General features: G+C 47.0%; 2 protein-coding genes across 4 annotated transcripts; both read left to right on the top strand.

Annotated features, from left to right (window-relative positions):
* The first annotated feature begins 5,537 nt into the window (after positions 1–5,537).
* On the top strand, positions 5,538–9,270 carry LOC124307864 (uncharacterized). 3 transcript variants are annotated; one of them, XR_006908877.1, is made up of 3 exons: positions 5,619–5,752; positions 6,125–6,293; positions 7,605–7,703. XR_006908877.1 is itself a non-coding variant. In XM_046770017.1 (2 exons), exons 1-2 carry the CDS (start codon positions 5,538–5,540, stop codon positions 8,938–8,940), a joined length of 546 nt encoding a protein of 181 aa, XP_046625973.1. In that variant the 3' UTR covers positions 8,941–9,270. The 3 variants fall into 3 exon arrangements, 1 of the variants encoding a protein (XP_046625973.1); XM_046770017.1 differs by lacking the exons at positions 6,125–6,293; positions 7,605–7,703 and adding an exon at positions 8,610–9,270 and having other exon boundaries at positions 5,538–5,752; XR_006908876.1 differs by lacking the exon at positions 7,605–7,703 and having other exon boundaries at positions 6,125–6,724.
* A 60-nt stretch (positions 9,271–9,330) lies between these two features.
* On the top strand, positions 9,331–19,000 carry LOC124307262 (eye-specific diacylglycerol kinase). Its single transcript, XM_046768780.1, has 11 exons — positions 9,331–10,487; positions 10,772–10,922; positions 11,005–11,678; positions 11,766–12,160; positions 12,226–12,635; positions 13,302–13,620; positions 13,689–13,842; positions 13,930–14,214; positions 14,409–14,693; positions 14,817–14,980; positions 15,220–19,000. The coding sequence occupies exons 1-11, from the start codon at positions 9,331–9,333 to the stop codon at positions 15,267–15,269; spliced, it is 4,044 nt and encodes a 1,347-aa protein (XP_046624736.1). The 3' UTR covers positions 15,270–19,000.
* Positions 19,001–19,145: the final 145 nt, after the last annotated feature.

The raw sequence follows: 19,145 nt of genomic DNA on the forward strand, positions 1-19,145 counted from the left end.
TTACGACTCGACTAATGGTGGCGGTAAATCAATCCGCGAACCTTACAGATGCACGTCATCGAGGGAAGAGAGTCATTTCAGTGGCTCGTTAATCCGAAACAAACTAAACAAACTAGCCACAATTAATGACTTTACTCGTTAAAAGGACCGATAAAACCACTGCACCATCGGAGTACCTCTGGAATCGGGTGAACAAATTAGCATTGATTAGTTACAACTATTCTCCATAAAGGATCGCCTCTCTCAACGCAAGGTGTAGCCGATCGTATACCCGTTACCCTAGCCAAAGCGGGCATAAAATTAAAGTTTGAAACACGTGCTGGTGTCGAATCCACGTGTGTCCGATCCGTGTTTCAGTGCAGCTCTCATCTCGCGAGAAATTGCCTAAAGTGTTTATTTCTCGTTTCACGAGTGTGCCAATGCGGGTTTTTCGCTTCTCTCTCTCTCTCTCTCTCTCTCTCTCTCTCTCTCTGTCTCTCTCTCCTTATCTTGTCGTCCCCAGTCAACTATTTATAATAGCTACTAGGTCGGCCGGAGCACGTTAGCGTCGCGGCCCACAGTGTCACCGAGAAGTTTCCCACTCGACTCGTTCGCAAACGAGTTGGAAATACCTCGCCTCCGCCCCCGCCGCCGCCGCCGACTCTGTTCTTTGCGTCTAGCCGCGGCCTAGCCTGGCCCACGTCGTCGTCGTCGGTGCCGGTGGCGACAGTAGTGCGACGCTAATAAACAATTTACCCACCGAGAGTAGAGTGTGTGTAAACCCAAGTTGAGAAAGAGAGAGAGAGAGAGAGAGAAAGAGAGAGAGAAATAGTGTCGCCACGACGAGTGAGCATTGGAGTGTAGCCGCCGACTGCAGTTGCGGCAGGCGGTAGCCTCGGCATTACACGCGCCACGCGAGTTTTCGGTCCCATGTTAGACCCAACTTCGCGTCATTTTGGGCCCCGGTTCTAAGGGAGGGGAGAAGGGGGGAGGGGCGGGGAGGGGGGAGGGGGTGGAGGGGGGCTTAGAGAGAGCGAGAGAAGTCGGAGGAAGGCGGTAGGTCGGTGGAGTCGCGTATTTCGCGCGAGGCGATAATCGGCGGTACATAGAACTCAAAGAATCGCTTTAGGTGCCTACCTAACGGAGTGGGTAATGTAACGGTGAATAAGCGTCGAGCTGCAACGCGTCGCGACGCAACTCCGATCGAGAGCCGTAGCTGCAGGCTCGAATTAGTGGAACCGGGCGAAAGAGCGAATCTTGTCGACCTTGACTATCGCGAGTGTCATGGCCGGAGCTGCGGCCGATCAAGATCAACGGCTTCGTCTCCCCCAGGCGAGGAAGAGGAGCCCCCGTCACACCTGCAGCAGGAGGAGATCAGGAAGCGGGAGGATGCGGAGCTGACTCGTAGACGTGAGGAGGCTTCGTTCCACTGGCGGAAAGCCGTCCATGCGGTAAGTCAGCTACGATACGGGAGTGCCCTCCGCGATTTATACCTCGAGGTGCAAACGGCAGCCGAAGAGCGGATTTCCGGCGCGATAAGGCCGCCGTAGCGACTTCCGCTCTCCTCCAGATATCGCTGCCTCGTTTCGGGCTATTTTCACGGACCCGTGACGTGCTCTGCACGCCAAAGATGAGCACGCTTCCTGCAGAAGGGCACCTTGTATCTTATACCTATTTTTTCGTTAATCGCCCAGGAACGACACAAGGCGAGGCGAGATCACCGTTATAGGCGGAGACCCGACGCGTGTAGGTGGGAACCTGTGTCATACTTCTTGTATAACCGTATAATACAAGATTACGATATTTGTACAGTTGCATTGCAAGGGGTTCCCATTTCTGTCCGATCCTGCACACCCAACGCAATTTTTCTCCAGCTGTGCTACGGCTGCGTAGATAAGTTTTTTCAACCGCATGCGTTATCGTTCGTCTCAACGTATCGTCATCGTTCCTGTCGTACACGAGTTTGTGAGCTGTTATTCCTTGGAAATTGCAACGACGCTCGGGGACTTTGTAATTTTAATCTGGTATACGGAAATGCATGTACCTACGTTGTATATTATACTACTGCGAAATTGCCAGTTTCGTCACCAACCATTTTTAACCCGACAGCATCTGTTATTCCTCATTTCGTATGCGCCGTTTCGTGACAGTAAAACAACTGATATTATCATGTTTTTCCTGGACTGTAAAAAATTCTAAGAAAAGCAACCGAAACTTGCTCACAATATTTTGTACGCATGCATAGGTATAGCGTGTTACGTGACTGGGAAGCAAAGAATTTAATTTCACCGAGTGGACGACTCTCAACGAGGAAAGGCAGTTGTATTCTTCCTCGGAATTGTATAGCGGTCCGAACGTTGGAATCTGATCGTGAGTTGAACGAATTTTTCCGCTCAAGGAATACGGAAAATTAATTATTTTTTTTTTTCCTTGGTCAACTAATAATACATCGCTACAGGCGTAGCAGCACGTAACAAGTGCTTATTCTGGACGACGAATAGAGATAAGCTTAATAATATTTTATTCGTCGTAAGATAAAATTCTATTCTAAACAACTGCGACCATTTACCTGCCGCAAATAAATCCGAGGGACGCACAAGCCGCGGCTTCCACTATAAGCCGATGCTTGAATCTAAATAACGTCACGAATTTTTTCTCTCTCTCTCTCTCTCTCTCTCTCTAAATATAATTTTCATTTCCGAGGATGAGCGTTTCGCGAATATTATCTAATTTAAACAAAGCAAGAACACCTGAGATTTGAATAAAAATCAAAGTTCAACCGGCGCGAATGACGCAACGCGTAATCTGGGTATCGAGATGTTGTATGTAGGAAGAAATAAAAAGTGTTGTCAAAAATTTATTCTCAATGACGAATCAAAACGATATACATAATAGACAGCGTCAGCACATGCCTGGCAAAGCACGTGTTTGCTAGACGAAGGCAATATTAGTAACCTTGAGGAACACCTGTCGTGGAATAAATATAGACGTTTCAACGTGAAGAAGAAGTACATAAATCGGATTGTACTTCGACGTGTGAGCGTAGTGTGTTGTACGTATTACGGAGATGGAAAGTGAACCATCAACTCACGCGCGGTTGTCCGGATAACAGTGATGGCGATTGTCGAGCGAAGGTGGATCCTGGTTCCTATACCCAAGCGACAGTCGGCCATGTCATGCACGAAGAGACGTGGACAGCAATCCGTGTCGCAACGAGCTAGATTCCGAGCTACGTCAATGTCTAGGTGAACGTCGTCCCGTCTTCCAAACTTGAAGGCCAAGATCACGGGGTGATAATAACCGATGCCAAGGGGACCTGGAGAACGGCTGGATGACAGCGGCGCACGTCGCTCGCTTATTTAATTTGGAATAGCCAGCTAATTGTTGGGCCAGTGGATTAGGCAAGGTCAGGCGCGTAGTCTCATTCCTCCTAATATCTTGAGGCTCCCGGAGGAATGCGGGGCGGTACCCTGCAGGCTAATAGAATCAGCGTATTAAACAAAGTAGAACGAAGCGGGGAATCGTAGGACTTCGGAAGCCGTAGGTGTAGCCGACCGGCCCTCCGGATCCTCCTCGTCAACCTCCAGTCGCTTCATCACGCCAACGGACCTTGGTCATCCGCGCGTGGTGCCGTTTCGCTAACGGGCAGCGATATCTTCTTGGCTCCCCGTCACTTCCGCCGATTCGTTATCCATCCTCTTGCGAAAAGGGAGATTACCACCATTTCCCGAAGTTCAATTTTCCTGAATAGACTCGGACACGATTTAACCGTAAAGAGTAACTTCCCCACTGCGGTGTACCACTAGTGCCAGCGACACCGACTACGGTTGCGGATATGTCCGAGGAGGACACCGAACAATCGTCCCCGAAGGACGAGGACACGCAGGACGACGGGTGAGACATTATCGGAGTGATCGAGCGGTCTCATCTCCGCTGATCTATATGCCCTTCGGCAAAGTTATATAAGAGTACAACGCTTCGAAGTGCTTTTGTAGAAGTATCTAAGTACCTAGTTATGTAGTGACTGCATTATAGCGTGTATGATAATAAAGATGACCTTGTAGATGGTATAATACATATAGCACAGATAGAAGAACCCTGTTAATGCCAAATTCCAATTACGACCGAGGAATACGTACTTTTCATCGCATCTTCGAGATCTGACAAGTGATCGCCGTGTGCGCACTTAGGTGTAAATTTTGTGTTATATTGTTACCGATTCGAGTCGCGCTACCCGGCACAATGTCGGACTAACCGGTTTTAGACCTGTACCGGGAGTCAGCCAGTCTTTGAACCCGGTTCGTGCGTCATGGAATTCGTTAAGTTGAAGAAATGGACGGAGGGAGAGGATGCCGCGAGTTTCAATGCAATGCGGGTCCGAGTAAAGCGTTAAAATTGTGCTCAAATGGTTGCACGTCGAGTCTTTTTCACGGTGAAATTATTTGTATAACCGCGTAGCACGATTCAAAGAGGAAGTCGAGCTCTTGTCGAGCTGATATTAACGAACGTTGATAATAAAACTGTTCCAATTTACCTACTCAAGGAAAAATTTTGTTCGCGTATACGCGGGCATGAATATCGCGGTACACCCACACCGCGTTAACGCGGTTTGAATTTATCCGCAAACTGTACATTGCAGTGAGTTTCGATAATATACCTGCGAGTTTGTTCAGCCTTGACGTTGAGACGCTCTGCTACTGGCCAGCACGATTAATTCATAAATATTTTACGATCTGAGACAGGCAAAACGACACAACGATCGTACTGAACTCCTGACATTTTCACGATAGGTGATGCACGAAGATCAGAGACGAAGGACGTACGCAATGGCGTGAAAAATTATTCAGATCGAGCGAAGATGAGAGTACAAAAATTTTGCCTAGAATCTTCCGCGAACGTACCATTCGTCCAATCTTGACATTAAACCAACTACTCGAATCGTCAGACTGGTACAGAAATGACGAAACATCCGCGATGGAATGGAAGTTGAACCGAAACCGGTTCGCTGATGCACCGAAAATTTCCAGATCAAGATCATTTACAATTTATGAAAATGTCATACCGTTGCCGATGTATCACTCAAGGACTGTTCGTCGACGGTGTAATGTGAAATTCGGCGTCAAACTCGACGGCACTTTTCGCGCGACAAAAGTCCTCCTCTACGCGGACGGTGACTTCACCGTCTACATCCTGCAACAGAACGGCAATACTATTCTCAACGAAATGGTGATAGACAGTAGTGGCGCGTGACGATGGGCAAGCCTCGTGCACCCGGAGTGCCTCCCACCTCTCGTCCACCTCACCTGGTTTTCCTTGATCTGCCTACAGTCGAAACCTTGCGCGATGTAACAGTCCGCAGGTAAAAGTTTGGCAAGTTAGTATCGCGGGTCAGTCGTCGTTCCGATCGAATCGGCGGAAAAATCGCTCTCCCGTCGATCGTCGATCCGAATCGATCTCCTCGACTAGTCTTCATCCGCGCAAGTGAAACACCTCTACCCACCTCGAAAGTGAATCAAAGACCTTCCACCGCACTCGTCTTTTCGCCTCACATCGACCAGATGATAATTCCGCCCTCTTCCTGGCTCGATTACGTCGCTAATCTCGATCGGCCTCCCGCACCTGCTCGACGACGTAGACTTTTCCCTCGAGCCGGTCGCGATCCTCAGCGTCAGGATCACAAAGCGGACATGGTCCCCGCCCTGGACTGGCCGCAATCTCTGTCGGGGTGCGAAGTGCTCGAGAGGCAAGCGCCGATCAACAGCGTTCGGAAAACGTGAGTCCGGAGAATACGTTAACGTCTGAATGCCAGACACATCTGCATCCTCATCTCCTCTTTCACGCTTCCATTCTCCGTCTCTATTCGCTTCTGTCTTTGAACTGCTGGATTGAATGCCCTTTCAACTTGCTCCTCCGCATTGTTATAATCGGCGCGGGAGTCATCTCCGCGTCCCAGGACACAGTGAATGGTTTATTGTGTTCCACTCTATTCTGCTTCGTTCCATTTTCTGTCTCTCTCTCTCTCTCTCTCTCTCTCTCTCTCTCTCTCTCTCTCTCTTTCTATCTCTCCGTCTCTTTCCCTCTTTGCACTCTCCATCTAACCATTTGTATTATTTATCTCACCCGTCTGTCTAACGCCGCTGAGCAGTTTGCATATAATGTACCTACTCACCGAACCAACGACTCACTGCTGGTATGACGGGCTCCAATTCTCTCGGGGCTACGGTCGGTAGACCTTAAAGCAAGGTGACGCAGAGGTGGGTCATACCTGCTTGCTTCTACGGCCCAGCAGCCAGCCTGCAGGATTTCTGACACCCGTAGGGCGTTTGAAAGATAATAAAAATTAAATTTCGAAAATCCAGTTTGATTTTTTATCCCACCTGTTTTCGATACCATGCACCGTGATACAGATCGCGACTATTTTTTGGACTATAGCTGTTGACAATTTTTTTGAGCTTCTTGTTTTGTGTGCAGTGTATTGATAAAGTATGAGTTGAAAATATTTCGATAATTGTTTTCGATGTTTCCATAGACAATCTCTGAGTAAATATATATGTTCTCTCAGAAAGTCTGACAAGGAACGTCAGTTCGATATGCCCCTCCGATTTCGTTGAGGCTCGTGTATGTTGTAGAACATTGAAAACTAAAGGACGCGTTCTTCTTTTTAGCGGCGACATGATGGTTTAAAGGGGTGAAAACGACTCCCAAAGATGGGCTTCCAATGGGGTGGTTTCTCAGTTTCGGACAGATGCGCGCGATGTGTTTGATGGGTTTCTATTTACGAATGAAACATTTAGGCATTGATTTGAATTCGAATACAACAAGCGCATCAAGAAATCACCCCATTGGGTGCCCACCTTTGAGGGTTGTTTTAACCTCTTCAAAGCATTTATCCACCGATAAAAAGAAAATATCTGTCTTTTAGTTTTTAATGGTCTACAACATACTTGAGTTGCAACGAATTCGAAGGAGGCAACCAAACTGGTTTTTCTTGTAAGCTTCGTAGAAGGTAATTTATTCGCACCTCAGGTTCATGTTTTTAATGAGATTATTTGTTTAATGCATATGGAAAATCGCGGTGGTCGCTGCTCTGTTTTTCCTTGAAATCACAACTGAAATTTGAATACTTTTACGTGGGGGCTAGGTTTTGATTGATATATTCTGAAAATTTCGCGAGATGAAAATGTTCGAGCCTCTGATTCGGATACTATAATAATATTTCATTCCGCTAACTTTTTATTGTTAGTATAGTATACTAACGCGAATAAAACGTTACTGCTCATTCGAAAATGCATTAAATTATAGAACTTTAGTGAAAAAAATAAGATAAATAAACATTCTCTAACGTGTGGTGCATTGAAGAAATTGATTGCCATCCTATTCACACCGCCAATATCGGATATAAAATGCCATCGAATCGAAGAACGCGATCTTTCACGTGTGTCTACGCACCGAGGGACCGTATGAAAGCGGGTCCATTTAAGAGGAAACAACCGTGTAAATACTACATGAACCTGCTACTCGTGGCTATATGGTTTTGCCTGCAATATGTATATAATTTAAATAATTTCTTTCTCGTACCTCAGGCTTACGTATTCGCGTATGCACTATTATAATCTGCATTGTAGGTTACTCGGATTGGCACCCGGGCTAGGACACCGTGTGCATTTCGAGGATGGGTTACGAGAGCAGCTTCGCTTGAAAGCTAGTATCGAGGAACAGGAAAGGTTGGCATATACCCACCCACGTCAGCTTAACGAAACCACGCTATGTGAATTGCGAGCCCGTTGCATTCGGGGTCAAGGGGTTATAGATCGCAGACGATTGCAGGCGGGGGAATGAAAAGAGGATCCATAATGAATAGCCGCGAAAGAGGCTCTTGAATAAAGGAATGCGAGAGGAAATAAAAAAAAAAATAAAAAAAAAAAAATAAAAAAACATCCAGCACCCAGAGGATGCTTTCATCCCCGAGACGCGCCGCGATCAGCGCGTTTCTGGGTGCGCGCAATAGAGAATCTTGAAACCGAGTTGGCGCGCTAGTCGCAATAAAGCTTTCGGAGAGCGGCGGCGTCTCGGGGGGCGGCGGACGACGGGTGCCAGGTAGCGAGCGAACCGACCCGACTTGCGCTACGGGGAATAATAAGCAAGCGGGCGAGCGTACGAACGAGTGACTTGCTAGCGAGTAAGAAAAACGAGGGAGGAGGACGGCGCAGTGTGGCAAAGGAGAGGTGGTGCTCCGTTTTCCATACCGTCGGTTACGATGGCGGTGACCTGACTCCATCAGAGTCCCCTGGTCTGCGGAGCGCGGGTTATTCGCCTACCTGGAGAAGCCGGGAAACGCGCGAGTATACATATAACAGTGAAATCGAATTCTAAATAGCACGTCGCGGCGCGCGTCGTCGCCAGCTTCCCCTCTCCTCCTCGGCCCGCGAGTTATAATCATAGAACGCGTCGGCTCGCGAGGCGCGAGAGTAAAACGCGTGCGGATCAAAACATAAAGAGAGATTAATACAAGATATTACACGTACGTGCGTACGTGCGAGAGGGAGAGCGAGAGAACGAGATATATGTATATATATATATATACATAAAAGAGCGTAAAATACTAATGGTCCCGTCGATGCCGCATGCAGGCAGGATCCAGTGGTCAACGTGCAGTTTCGTGGGTGTCTAGTAGACGCTGCGGGACGTTCAGGTGGTGACGAATACGGGAACCGTGGTGCTGGAGGAGCGAAAGTGCGAGAAGTAAAGGGAGGGGAAGGGAAGCGAAGGGACGGTGGGGAGGGCGCTGCGCGGTGTAGAGGCGACTCGACCCCGCGGCACCGTAGGCGGCAGGGGGCGGCGGCAGGGCGGGGGAGGGTGTCGGATCGATGCCAGAGCCCAGGCCAACGAGCCGACGCCGTCACGAGCCTCGCGTCGTCGAGTGATCCGTCAAAGGCACGCGCGAGCCTCGGAGACGACTAGGGAGAGAACCGAGGTGCGACAACTGCAAGCGTTGAGCTGGCAGGGAGATACGAGGAGAAGTCGGGGCCCGGAGCCGTTTGCGAGGAAGTAATTAGTGGGGTAACGGTCGGGGTTCGGGGCAAGAGAAAGAGCCTGGAAAGAGAGAGAGAACTCAGGTGGAGGATATACAATTATTACGGTGACACTGTACGATGGGCCGCGACGTCGTCGCTGCAGGCCACGGGGATGAGGTAGCGGCGACGGCGAGACGGAGCAACGCGGGGGCGGAGGAGGAGGCCGAGGCTGGTATCCCCAGGGGGAGGTAGCTGAAGGCAGCCGGCGAGGTGCGGGCGAGCGATGCAGCGGCTGCGCTCGACGTTCAAGCGGTCGCGAACGCCGACGGGCGCCGAGATGAAGTCACAGTCGAGTCTAGAGGTGCCGAAGCAGGTGAGGTCCGCCTCCTTCGACGAGATACAGCTCGAGGCGAAGCGGCAGGACGGGGCGCGGGCGAGAGAACAAAGCCCCGCCGATCGGGCCGCGGCGGCTTCGTGCAACCCCCAGCAACCCTCGTTCCGGTCGGCATCATCCGCCTTCACCTCCGCCGCCAGCAGCTCCGCCGCGATCGCCGCCCCGAGCCGTTACTCCCACCACGAGTCGGCCGTCAGGAGACTGACGACCCTCCGCGTACCCCAGCTGCGGAGCAACCAGCGTTCGAAGAGCTTCGATGCTTGCGGCATCGACAAGAGAAGCACGGGGAATCCTTCGCCGCCGCCGATTCTCCAGGCATCCGGATGCTACCACTGCGCCTGCGTCGAGGAGTACGAGCGGCGGCAGGCCAGGAAGAACGAGGCCGCGGAATCACCCTCCGCGATATTCGCAGCCAGGACTATCCTCGACGCGAGGGTCGGGAGCACCGAGGATGGTGAGGACGAGGAGGAGGACGACGAGAGGGAGGAGAACGAGGACGAGGACGACGAAGACGCCGACGCCGATGACTTGCAGGACGCGGAAGAAGACGCGCTCAGGTACCGCGAACGATCCTCGGGGAGTTCCTGTTCGCAGCAGGACTCCCAGGAGAGAACGGACCGCGAGAACAGCCCCGAGATTCTGGTCACCCTGACGAGCACGGACTCCTCTTATCCCTCGACGAGACGGAGGTCGGTCGCCTCGCCCAAACTCTCGAGACAGGAAGCGCTTACCTCGTTTCCCGCCGACCTCACCTCCACCCTTAGCATCAAGGACCCCGAAGACGACGAGGGCGACGGCAGCTCCGATCCATCCGCGACCGACGTCGAGTCCGAGGAACGGACTGGACTGAGAGGCGGACGACTCGTCGTCAGGGACATTTTCCTCACCGTTCCAGAGCTTAAGAGAGACCGTGCAGCCTCCGTCGACTCCTGCTTCAACGGCAGCAAGGCCTCCGAGAAGACCGGAGAGAACCAGCAGGGCCTCCTTGCCGTTCCTCAGCAGAGCTTGCGATCGAAAAGCGTCGACATCGTCCTTCCCACCGACGCTCAGACCAGATACACCACCCTCCTACCATCCAACGAGTCTCGTCAGTTGCGAGGGTAGGTTTGTCCGTCGCCACGGCGAAGGGATCTGAAAGGGAGCCTTACTGCGAACTCCCCGTTTGTCTCGGGCACAGGATAATCCTGAAATAGAAGGGAGACGGGGGGGGGATGTGGAATCGTCTTTTTGACCACACAATACCCGATCGTATGCCTGTAGTGTGTCCCCATGCCTGCAGTAGCGTTTATATGATTACCTTAGACCCGTAAGCGGGAGCTGAAGAGCGCTTGATCGCGTAGCGTGCATTCCTGTCCAGCTAAATATCACTACATGTTTATTTCAGAGGGAGAGAGGGAGCAGATGGTGGGTCGAGTGCTGGCCAACAAAGAGAACCCCGATCGACGCCAGACTGGGGACCGAGCGCGATCAACGGGGAACATCTCTGGGTCCCAACCGCTGCTTCCGGGGACTTTTGCTACGTCACTGACTGTTCCGTGAGTCCTGTAACCAGTACATAAATCACTTTTAAAAGCGGTCCAAGGAAGGGTGGGCAAACATTAAACTTCCCTGTTTCAGAAACACGGTCCGAGGCTGAAGTGCGCAGCGTGTCGAGTAGTGGCTCACGCCTGCTGCGCTACGGGACTCGGGTTTGCCTGCAAGCCTAGTTTCCGGGACGTTGGAGTGCGGCAGTACCGGGAGCAGACATCGACGCACCATCACTGGGTGCACAGAAGATCGCAGAAGGGTAAATGCGCCAACTGTGGTAAATCGTTCCAGTCCAAGCTCAGTTTCAGTTCAAAGGAGATAGTAGCGCTGAGCTGCAGCTGGTGCAAGACGGCTTACCACAACAAGGAGGCATGCTTCAACGTCCAGAAGATCGGCGAAAACTGCGACCTGGGCCGTCACGCTTCGGTGATAGTTCCTCCCTCGTGGATAGTAAAGCTTCCGCGTAAAGGGAGCTTCAAAAGCAGCCTCCGTAAGTCGCCCCAGAAGAAAAAGTCCGGCTCGGGTGGCGGCGGCTGTTTGGCCGGCACCGCCTCCACCCGAAAGAAGAAGGACAAGGACAAAGATAAGGAGCAGACCAGACTCTGGGTCGTCAAGCCCATACCGACGGCCAGCGTCAGGCCCGTCTTGGTGTTCATCAACCCCAAATCAGGCGGCAATCAAGGCGCGAAACTCCTTCAGAAGTTTCAGTGGCTCCTCAATCCGCGTCAGGTCTTTGACCTCACACAAGGCGGTCCGAAAATGGGGTGAGATTTACTCCTCGTTACAAGCTTATTCCGCCGCTTATCCGTGATCAGTGTGCGACAACCTTGACCTCCTTCCTGTCCCCGCAGATTGGAGCTCTTCAAAAAAGTCCCGAACCTCAGGGTTCTGGCTTGCGGTGGCGACGGTACCGTCGGCTGGGTCCTCTCCATTCTCGATCAAATCGGGGCATCGCCGCCGCCTGCGGTTGGCGTCCTTCCTCTCGGTACGGGAAACGACCTTGCTCGGGCCCTCGGCTGGGGCGGCGGATACACCGACGAGCCCATAGCCAAGATACTCTCGAACATCGGGGACAGCGACACTACGCTTCTAGATCGATGGCAACTGACCGTTGAGAGGAACACCGACGCTCCGAACGACGACGAGGCTGGTAAAGGGAAGGAGAACCTTCCCTTGAACGTGGTCAACAACTATTTTTCCCTCGGCGTCGACGCTCACATCGCCCTAGAATTTCACGAGGCAAGAGGTGAGAAATCCTGATTTCACAATCGACGTTACAAGATTTCTAAATACTCAATTTTTTCGTCGCAGAGGCTCACCCGGAAAAGTTCAACTCCCGGCTCAGGAACAAAATGTTCTACGGACAAATGGGCGGCAAGGATCTTGTCCGCCGAAAGTGGAAGGACCTCTCGGAGTTTGTTACCCTGGAATGCGACGGGCAGGACTTGACTCCAAAGCTGAAGGAGCACCGAGTCCACGCTATAGTATTTCTCAACATCGGATCCTACGGAGGAGGAACTCACCCCTGGGCTGCGGGGGGTGGTGGAAGCAGCGGGGGTGGCTCGGGAGTGACTGGCGAACCGGCTACCGATGACGGGCTGATCGAGGTCGTGGGGCTGACGACTTATCAGCTTCCCTTGCTGCAGGCAGGCGGTCATGGAACCTGCATAGCCCAGTGCAGCAAGGCGAAGTTGGTAACGACGAGGACGATCCCGATGCAGGTACAGTGACATTTGCTTGCTCGACTGTCAGTGTTGCCAGCCCATACCGTAATTATGGAAACGTAACATAATTTGCCGTCTATTCCCATGTACCATAACGCGTGTACCATGACTCACAAATCTATACCATAATATTACATTTCTTAGATTTTTACCTAATTTGTACCGTATTCCACACATTTGGAATAAATTCACTGCCGTAGATTGTACAATACCGTAAAATTCTGGACTGATAAAATTATCGAATTAAATACCGTATTGTTACTGTAGCTTGACCTACTTCTATCCTTAAAATTTTCTTGTAAAAGGGTATTACAAATTAACTTATACACAATTAGACTGTGAGACTAAAAGCATTTACAGAAATTATACGGTTTAACGTTAATTGCTAAATAAACTTCAGACTAATCACCATAATCCCCCGTAGCAATTTAAATTTAGAAAATGAGCTTTCTTAGTGTTCTCTTAACGGTGACATGAGATGGTAAAATTATCGGTTACAGTTCAACTCTCGTTCATATATACGGTCCTGAGGGAGGTCCTATACACGTACCATAAAAGTACCATAATTTTACGATCCTCGGTGGATAATTTAGTCTCGAGAGGCTGACGACACTGCGATGATCATTTTTCTCACATTCTTTGACCGCGTGTCTAACTCGATAGGTGGATGGTGAGGCGTGCCGCTTGCTACCGTCGACGATCTCGCTATCGCTGCTCAACCAAGCGACGATGCTCGCGAAGCGAAGAAACACAGGAAAACCGCAGCAGAACGTCGGAGCGAAACTGGAGCGGCTAAAGCTGCCCGTTATGAAGATCAAAATGTCCGACTACGAGGCGTACCACTCGGACAAGGAGCGACTCAAACGGTCGGCTGTCTCTTGGCTGCCGGATACCCTCGACCTGGACGCCACTCTGGACCTCGAATCCCTGCGAGGAATACTCGCGAAAGATCTGCCGATGGACGCCTGTTGCTTTTTGGACTGTAAGTGACGATGTCGCGGTAAAGCGAAACCCGCATGAATTCACGGTGGTGCTTTTCCTCCCCCCCAGCTTGCACGGCGGAGCGATTTTTCAGGATCGACAGAGCCCAAGAGCAGCTTCACTACGTCACCGACGTCGCGGCTGATGCTCTTTACGTTTTGGAGGAGGGAGTCGCGGCGGTTCCGCACCCGGATGCGGACAGCGTCGCTCAGCCGTCACCAAGGTAGGTGCAGGTTCCGGCGCGGCAGGGGGTCGCGCTGTTGTCTCCCGGGGGACGTGACCGCGTCTTGAAACGAGGGAACGGTTTCAGCGACGAGGCGGCCAAGCCGGGGACCGGAACTGTGGCCGAGGAGAGGCGACTCTCACCGGGACGCGCGTCTCCCGTGCAGGACCAATCGCGGTCGGCGCGAGAACCGGAACCGGAGCGACGAGCGTCGAGTCGAAGGGTGCCCGAGATCGCGGTCGCCGGGACCGAGGAACCTGGCAAGCTTCCGGATACAACGCCGTCCAACGGCGCCAAGCCTCCCGCCAACAAATCCAACGACGCCTCGTCCGCGGCGTCCAGCCAATCTCATCAGCCTCTTGCTTTCGTCAGGTAAGCCTCGTACGAATTGATTTTCAAAGTTTTCAGCTCGTCAGGGTACAGGGTATAATGCGCACACTTGTGAGAGAGAAGAGCAAAGGTCCGCACCTGAATCTTGGACGTAAACGGCAAAAGAATCGATACCCATTTTGAAAGCACCGAAAGGGCTCAACGCTTTATTCTGCTGAATTGGGGATGAATTTCAGTTCGAGGGATCGTTTGTTCGGACTGAGTGCGGAGGTGCACGAGCACAGTCATACCTTTGGCGGTGGTCTCCTCGAGAAGACGTGCGACGGCATACTGAGGGCGGCAAAAACCGGCGACCTGCCGGCTCTGAAGGATCTGCACTCCAAGGGTTACTCGCTTCTCTCGATCGACGTGAACGGACAGACTGCTTTGCACCACGCCGCGAGGCACGGCCACAAGGACATAGTGAGGTACCTGATCGCCTGCGCCCCTTCGACGATCCTGAACATGGCGGACAACGACAAGTACGTGAAATGCGTTGGGGACACTTGGGGATGAAAAAAGAGAAAAGAACCGAAAAATCGGATAATGATTACCTAATTTTACCTGGCGAGGGTGTACTTTTACTGTGATATTCTCGGTTCCAGGGGACAAACAGCCCTTCACAAGGCCGCCCAGCAGAAAAGGCGCTCGGTTTGCTGCATGCTGGTGGCCGGAGGAGCGACTCTTACGGTTCGAGATCGACACGGTCACACGGCACGGCAGTTGGCCCTCAATGCAGAGGATCGGGAGCTGGCAGCATACCTGGAGAGTGAGTGGAAATTTTCAAGTCTTTCTAGTGACACATATTTAGTAACTTCATTTCATTCCATCCAACGTCACATGATAGTACATTAACTCCATATTTAAAAAGAGGATATTTTCGGTTCATCTTCGATTGATTACCTTTTGAAAGGTTTTCAATTTTAGTGAGTGAATAACGTCCCGTCAGATTTTTGTTCTTGCTTCAGAACTAGCTTTGAAATTGAATCGATTAATGATTGATCCTAGGTCAGGAGCAATTTCACCTGGTGACAGTGGACATGGAAAGCGTTCTTTGACCCACCGAGCTTTATGGTCTGGCTTAAACGAGCCTGCAGCGAATTTAATCAGTTATGTATAGTTACATTATAATATTATTATATATTATATAGACTATTCGCACGTTAAAAGGAAACGTGTGATAATATTCGGTTAACGATATGATATATGTACCCGTAAAACACAAGTATAAGGGTAGGTATAGTAACAATAATTCTGACGATCTTTTTTTTTCTTTCGCTAAAAAATATAAAGATTTTTCACCTTATTCGATCGCATGTGATATAAAAGCACGCGTAAAAGCATTTAAAAAAAGCAAAAACCGAAAATTAAAGAAAAGAAAAAAAAAATACCCACACGTTAACAATTGTTCGAAAAATTTACTCAAACTACGACAAGAATCGAAGTAATGAAACGAAGAGAACAGAATTATATTAAAATTAAATCAATTAATTATTAATATAACGTTTAATGATATTCAACGTAAAGTGTATAATATTTCCTACATAATATCTATGCTCGACAATTTTTACTCTGCTCCATGACTAAATATAGTCTGTTATTGTATATTATATACGTACTATATACAAATTCGCGGATACACGTTTGTTTAAATACATACACCGACGCTAGGCTGTGTTACGAATCTGGGGAGCAGCTTCAGTTTCTAATATTCGTACGGTATACGAATATACCAAATTTAGATACGCGGACCGTACACCAGTTTACATTCAAAAACGCGTAGGGTGAAACCTATATATATATATATAATATATATATAGAGCATACCTATATTCACTCTGTTGACAAATGAAATAAGTATGTATTGTTCGGTACCAAAAAAGAAAAAATGAAAAAAAAATTTGTGAAATGAACGGGATCAACGTGAGAACACCAATTAATTCTTAGATGCGATCAAATGCTACTGCGTATATCTTCTCCTATAATATACATATACATAATTATACATCGTATTATTACGAATTATTACGAAAATTATTCCTTGATATAAAAATTTTCTCAATTTTCCTATGACAACTAAAAAAACACACTAATGAAAAACAAGGATAATGAAGAAAAAAAGGAGTGACATGCAAACCTACACTTTATAGTTACATAATACGTAACAAAGAGATAATCGAACTTGTATTATGAATTCACACATATAAATTATACCAAATTGAGACCGAATATATTATCGGCTTGATTATCGTAAAGTAGATCATCGAATTCATTCAATTTCGACTTGAGTTTTATCGATTCTCCTATTCTTATACATATACCTTGCACTGTTTAAACGAAAAAACGAGAAAAAAGCAAAAAAAGAAAAAAGAGAAAGTTAAACAAGAAAATATTTAACAATACTTGTATACCATTATATTTGTTGTACATATATGTACGTGTATATTACGTTTCGAGAAACGATTTCGCGTCCATCTGTGCGCTATTTTACCGCGTTTTAGGTCGACGCAATTACACGAATTGAGTCTCGTAGTTCCACAAATGATTCAGCAAACAACGGCGGTTACGAAAATAAGCACAATTTGGGTTCCGAGCCACGGGGACTGTTTGATTTTTATATGTGTTAAATCAAGTATCGGAAATGAGCTTACGCGTCAATGAATATGGCATTGTTACGAAAAAACGTATCGTTCTAAATGGAGACAAAGTACGTATGGTAAAAGATTTTTGCCCAAATGACGCGGTAATCGATTAAACATAAAAATGGTGTCACGATTATACACCGTGCAACCACTTGTAATCATATATATTTCGTCTATATTTTTTTGTACTTAATACATAGTGATATTATTTATTTATTTATTGTACAGAAGCGTGCTCGAAAGAGAGAGCAGAGATGGGCGTTATTCCTGGAACTTGTAGTATATAGGTATCATATATGCATATACAGACATATCGATGCAAGTACATATATTATAAATATATAGTACATTAAAATTGTATATAGAATAAGAAATTTAACGGAAATGCCTTCTACGGTCCACATAAAGATATTATTGTATAGTTGAAAAAGATGCGAGAAAAAAAAATTAGGATAAAACGCATAAAAAAAAATTTAAAAAAAAAAACATAAACGCAAAAAATAATAAACCAGAAGAATAAAACTGGTATAACGTAAATTATTGAACATAAAAAAAAAAAAAATTAAAAAAAAATATTTAAAAATTAACGAGAAACTGAAACACAGTATTGCCTTCCTCGAAGAGGGTTTGGACCGCGAGTTTCGTAATTTGTAAAGCAATAAAATGGACAATCATTAATTGCGGTCCGAACCCTTTACACAATATGACCTATATTGTTAGTCTTTATATTTTTATTTCTAATCTTTACGTATAACTATATAAGTGAAAGAATCTCCTACGTGCATACATACCTATGATATATATATATATAATATATATTGTATATCATACATATGTATGCATAACCGTTATCCGATGAGACGACAGGCATTCTGTTGTAATCTATGATACCTCTCGAGTTTCTATTTCTTTCATATTCAACACAATTATTACCACGATGTACAATTTAATAAGTATATTACATTATTCTTTTTCACTCTACCCTCCCTCCGTCCCTCCGCCCTTTGTAGTGCCTCCGTTATACTCAATGTCTTGACACGAACAAATTTTCACGTTCATATTATATATGTATGATAACGTATATCTATTATGTATAGATATTCTATTGATCCACTGAATTTTACAGTTTTACGTAAAATTTATTATATATTATATAGATGATACCATATGTATAATACATTCGTGCATGTATATATATATATATGCATTATCGAATAGAGTAACGGAATACATAGTTATGCGTTGTAACCATCATGATACGAACCGGTTTCACTTAGGCCTGTGTCACACATTGCACACCTTTTCATTTTTAGCCTCTTCGTTGTCACACCGTATTTATTCATTGTAGAATCGAACACTTGTAGTTTTTATCAATATCTTGTACTGTTTTTTGATACTGCATTATCATTATTGATTTGTTTACTATTAATATTATTATTATTATCATCGTTGTTATTACTATTCTTTTTGTCGTGAAGCGAATTCTCTAAAACATTGGGCATAATTTAAATCACCGTTATTTAAGCGACAACATGCATAGACGTGTAATTATTTTATTACGAAACACGATTAGTAATCCGTAAACTCTGAAAACTCGTGCATGTTACTATATTATACCTCTTGTTCAAGTTTTTATCGTTGCTGTTGCTATTTTTATTATAACTGATACCGATTTGTCGTTACGAGATTGTTGTATAACGTATAGAAAATGTGACATTGCAGATTTTAGTTCTCTCAATAATACCACGTTTCTAAAACAAACAAATAAATAATAATAATCATACACATAATCACAATAAAAAAAGATAATAGTAACGATAATACTGAAATTAATAATGATAATGATATATTATAAATTAAAGAAATATACGCGGAGTGTACGCGGACTCGTTATATAGTCAATTTGAATTCGAAAAAAAAAAAAATCCTAAATAATACATGAACGATAAAACAGGTGAAATATTATGGTTAAACTATAACTATTATATAGTTGCTCTGTTTCTAGAGTGTCGAGTTGATATTCGTTGCTGTTTAACAGAAGAAAGAGAGGAAATTATTAACGTAACAGGGATACTCTACGCAAGAGATGTAAGCACGTAATATCGTTGACCAAATAATCGCGGAGTAGGTAATTATGGAAGAGGGGAGAAAAAAAAGATTAACGAAAATGTGATTGGGAAAAGAAGTACTCTACGACACGAAGCGTTTCATCTATATTCGCTGTTTATAAATGAAACACTCGTGTCTATGGTATATGCACCCATCGAATGATGCAAAAACAAAAAGAAGGAA

The sequence above is a fragment of the Neodiprion virginianus genome, chromosome 6 (assembly GCF_021901495.1).
Source record: "Neodiprion virginianus isolate iyNeoVirg1 chromosome 6, iyNeoVirg1.1, whole genome shotgun sequence".
Taxonomy (NCBI): Eukaryota; Metazoa; Arthropoda; class Insecta; order Hymenoptera; family Diprionidae; genus Neodiprion; species Neodiprion virginianus.

Bases quoted from the DNA above. Each gene is read 5' to 3' on its own strand.
- LOC124307262 (XM_046768780.1), top strand. From the start codon at position 9,331: ATGAAGTCACAGTCGAGTCTAGAGGTGCCGAAGCAGGTGAGGTCCGCC. The intron at 10,923-11,004 runs GTGAGTCCTGTA...TCCCTGTTTCAG, and splicing joins GCTACGTCACTGACTGTTCC to AAACACGGTCCGAGGCTGAA. The intron at 13,621-13,688 runs GTAAGTGACGAT...CCTCCCCCCCAG, and splicing joins CGCCTGTTGCTTTTTGGACT to CTTGCACGGCGGAGCGATTT.
- LOC124307864 (XM_046770017.1), top strand. From the start codon at position 5,538: ATGATAATTCCGCCCTCTTCCTGGCTCGATTACGTCGCTAATCTCGAT. The intron at 5,753-8,609 runs GTGAGTCCGGAG...TGCCGCATGCAG, and splicing joins ATCAACAGCGTTCGGAAAAC to GCAGGATCCAGTGGTCAACG.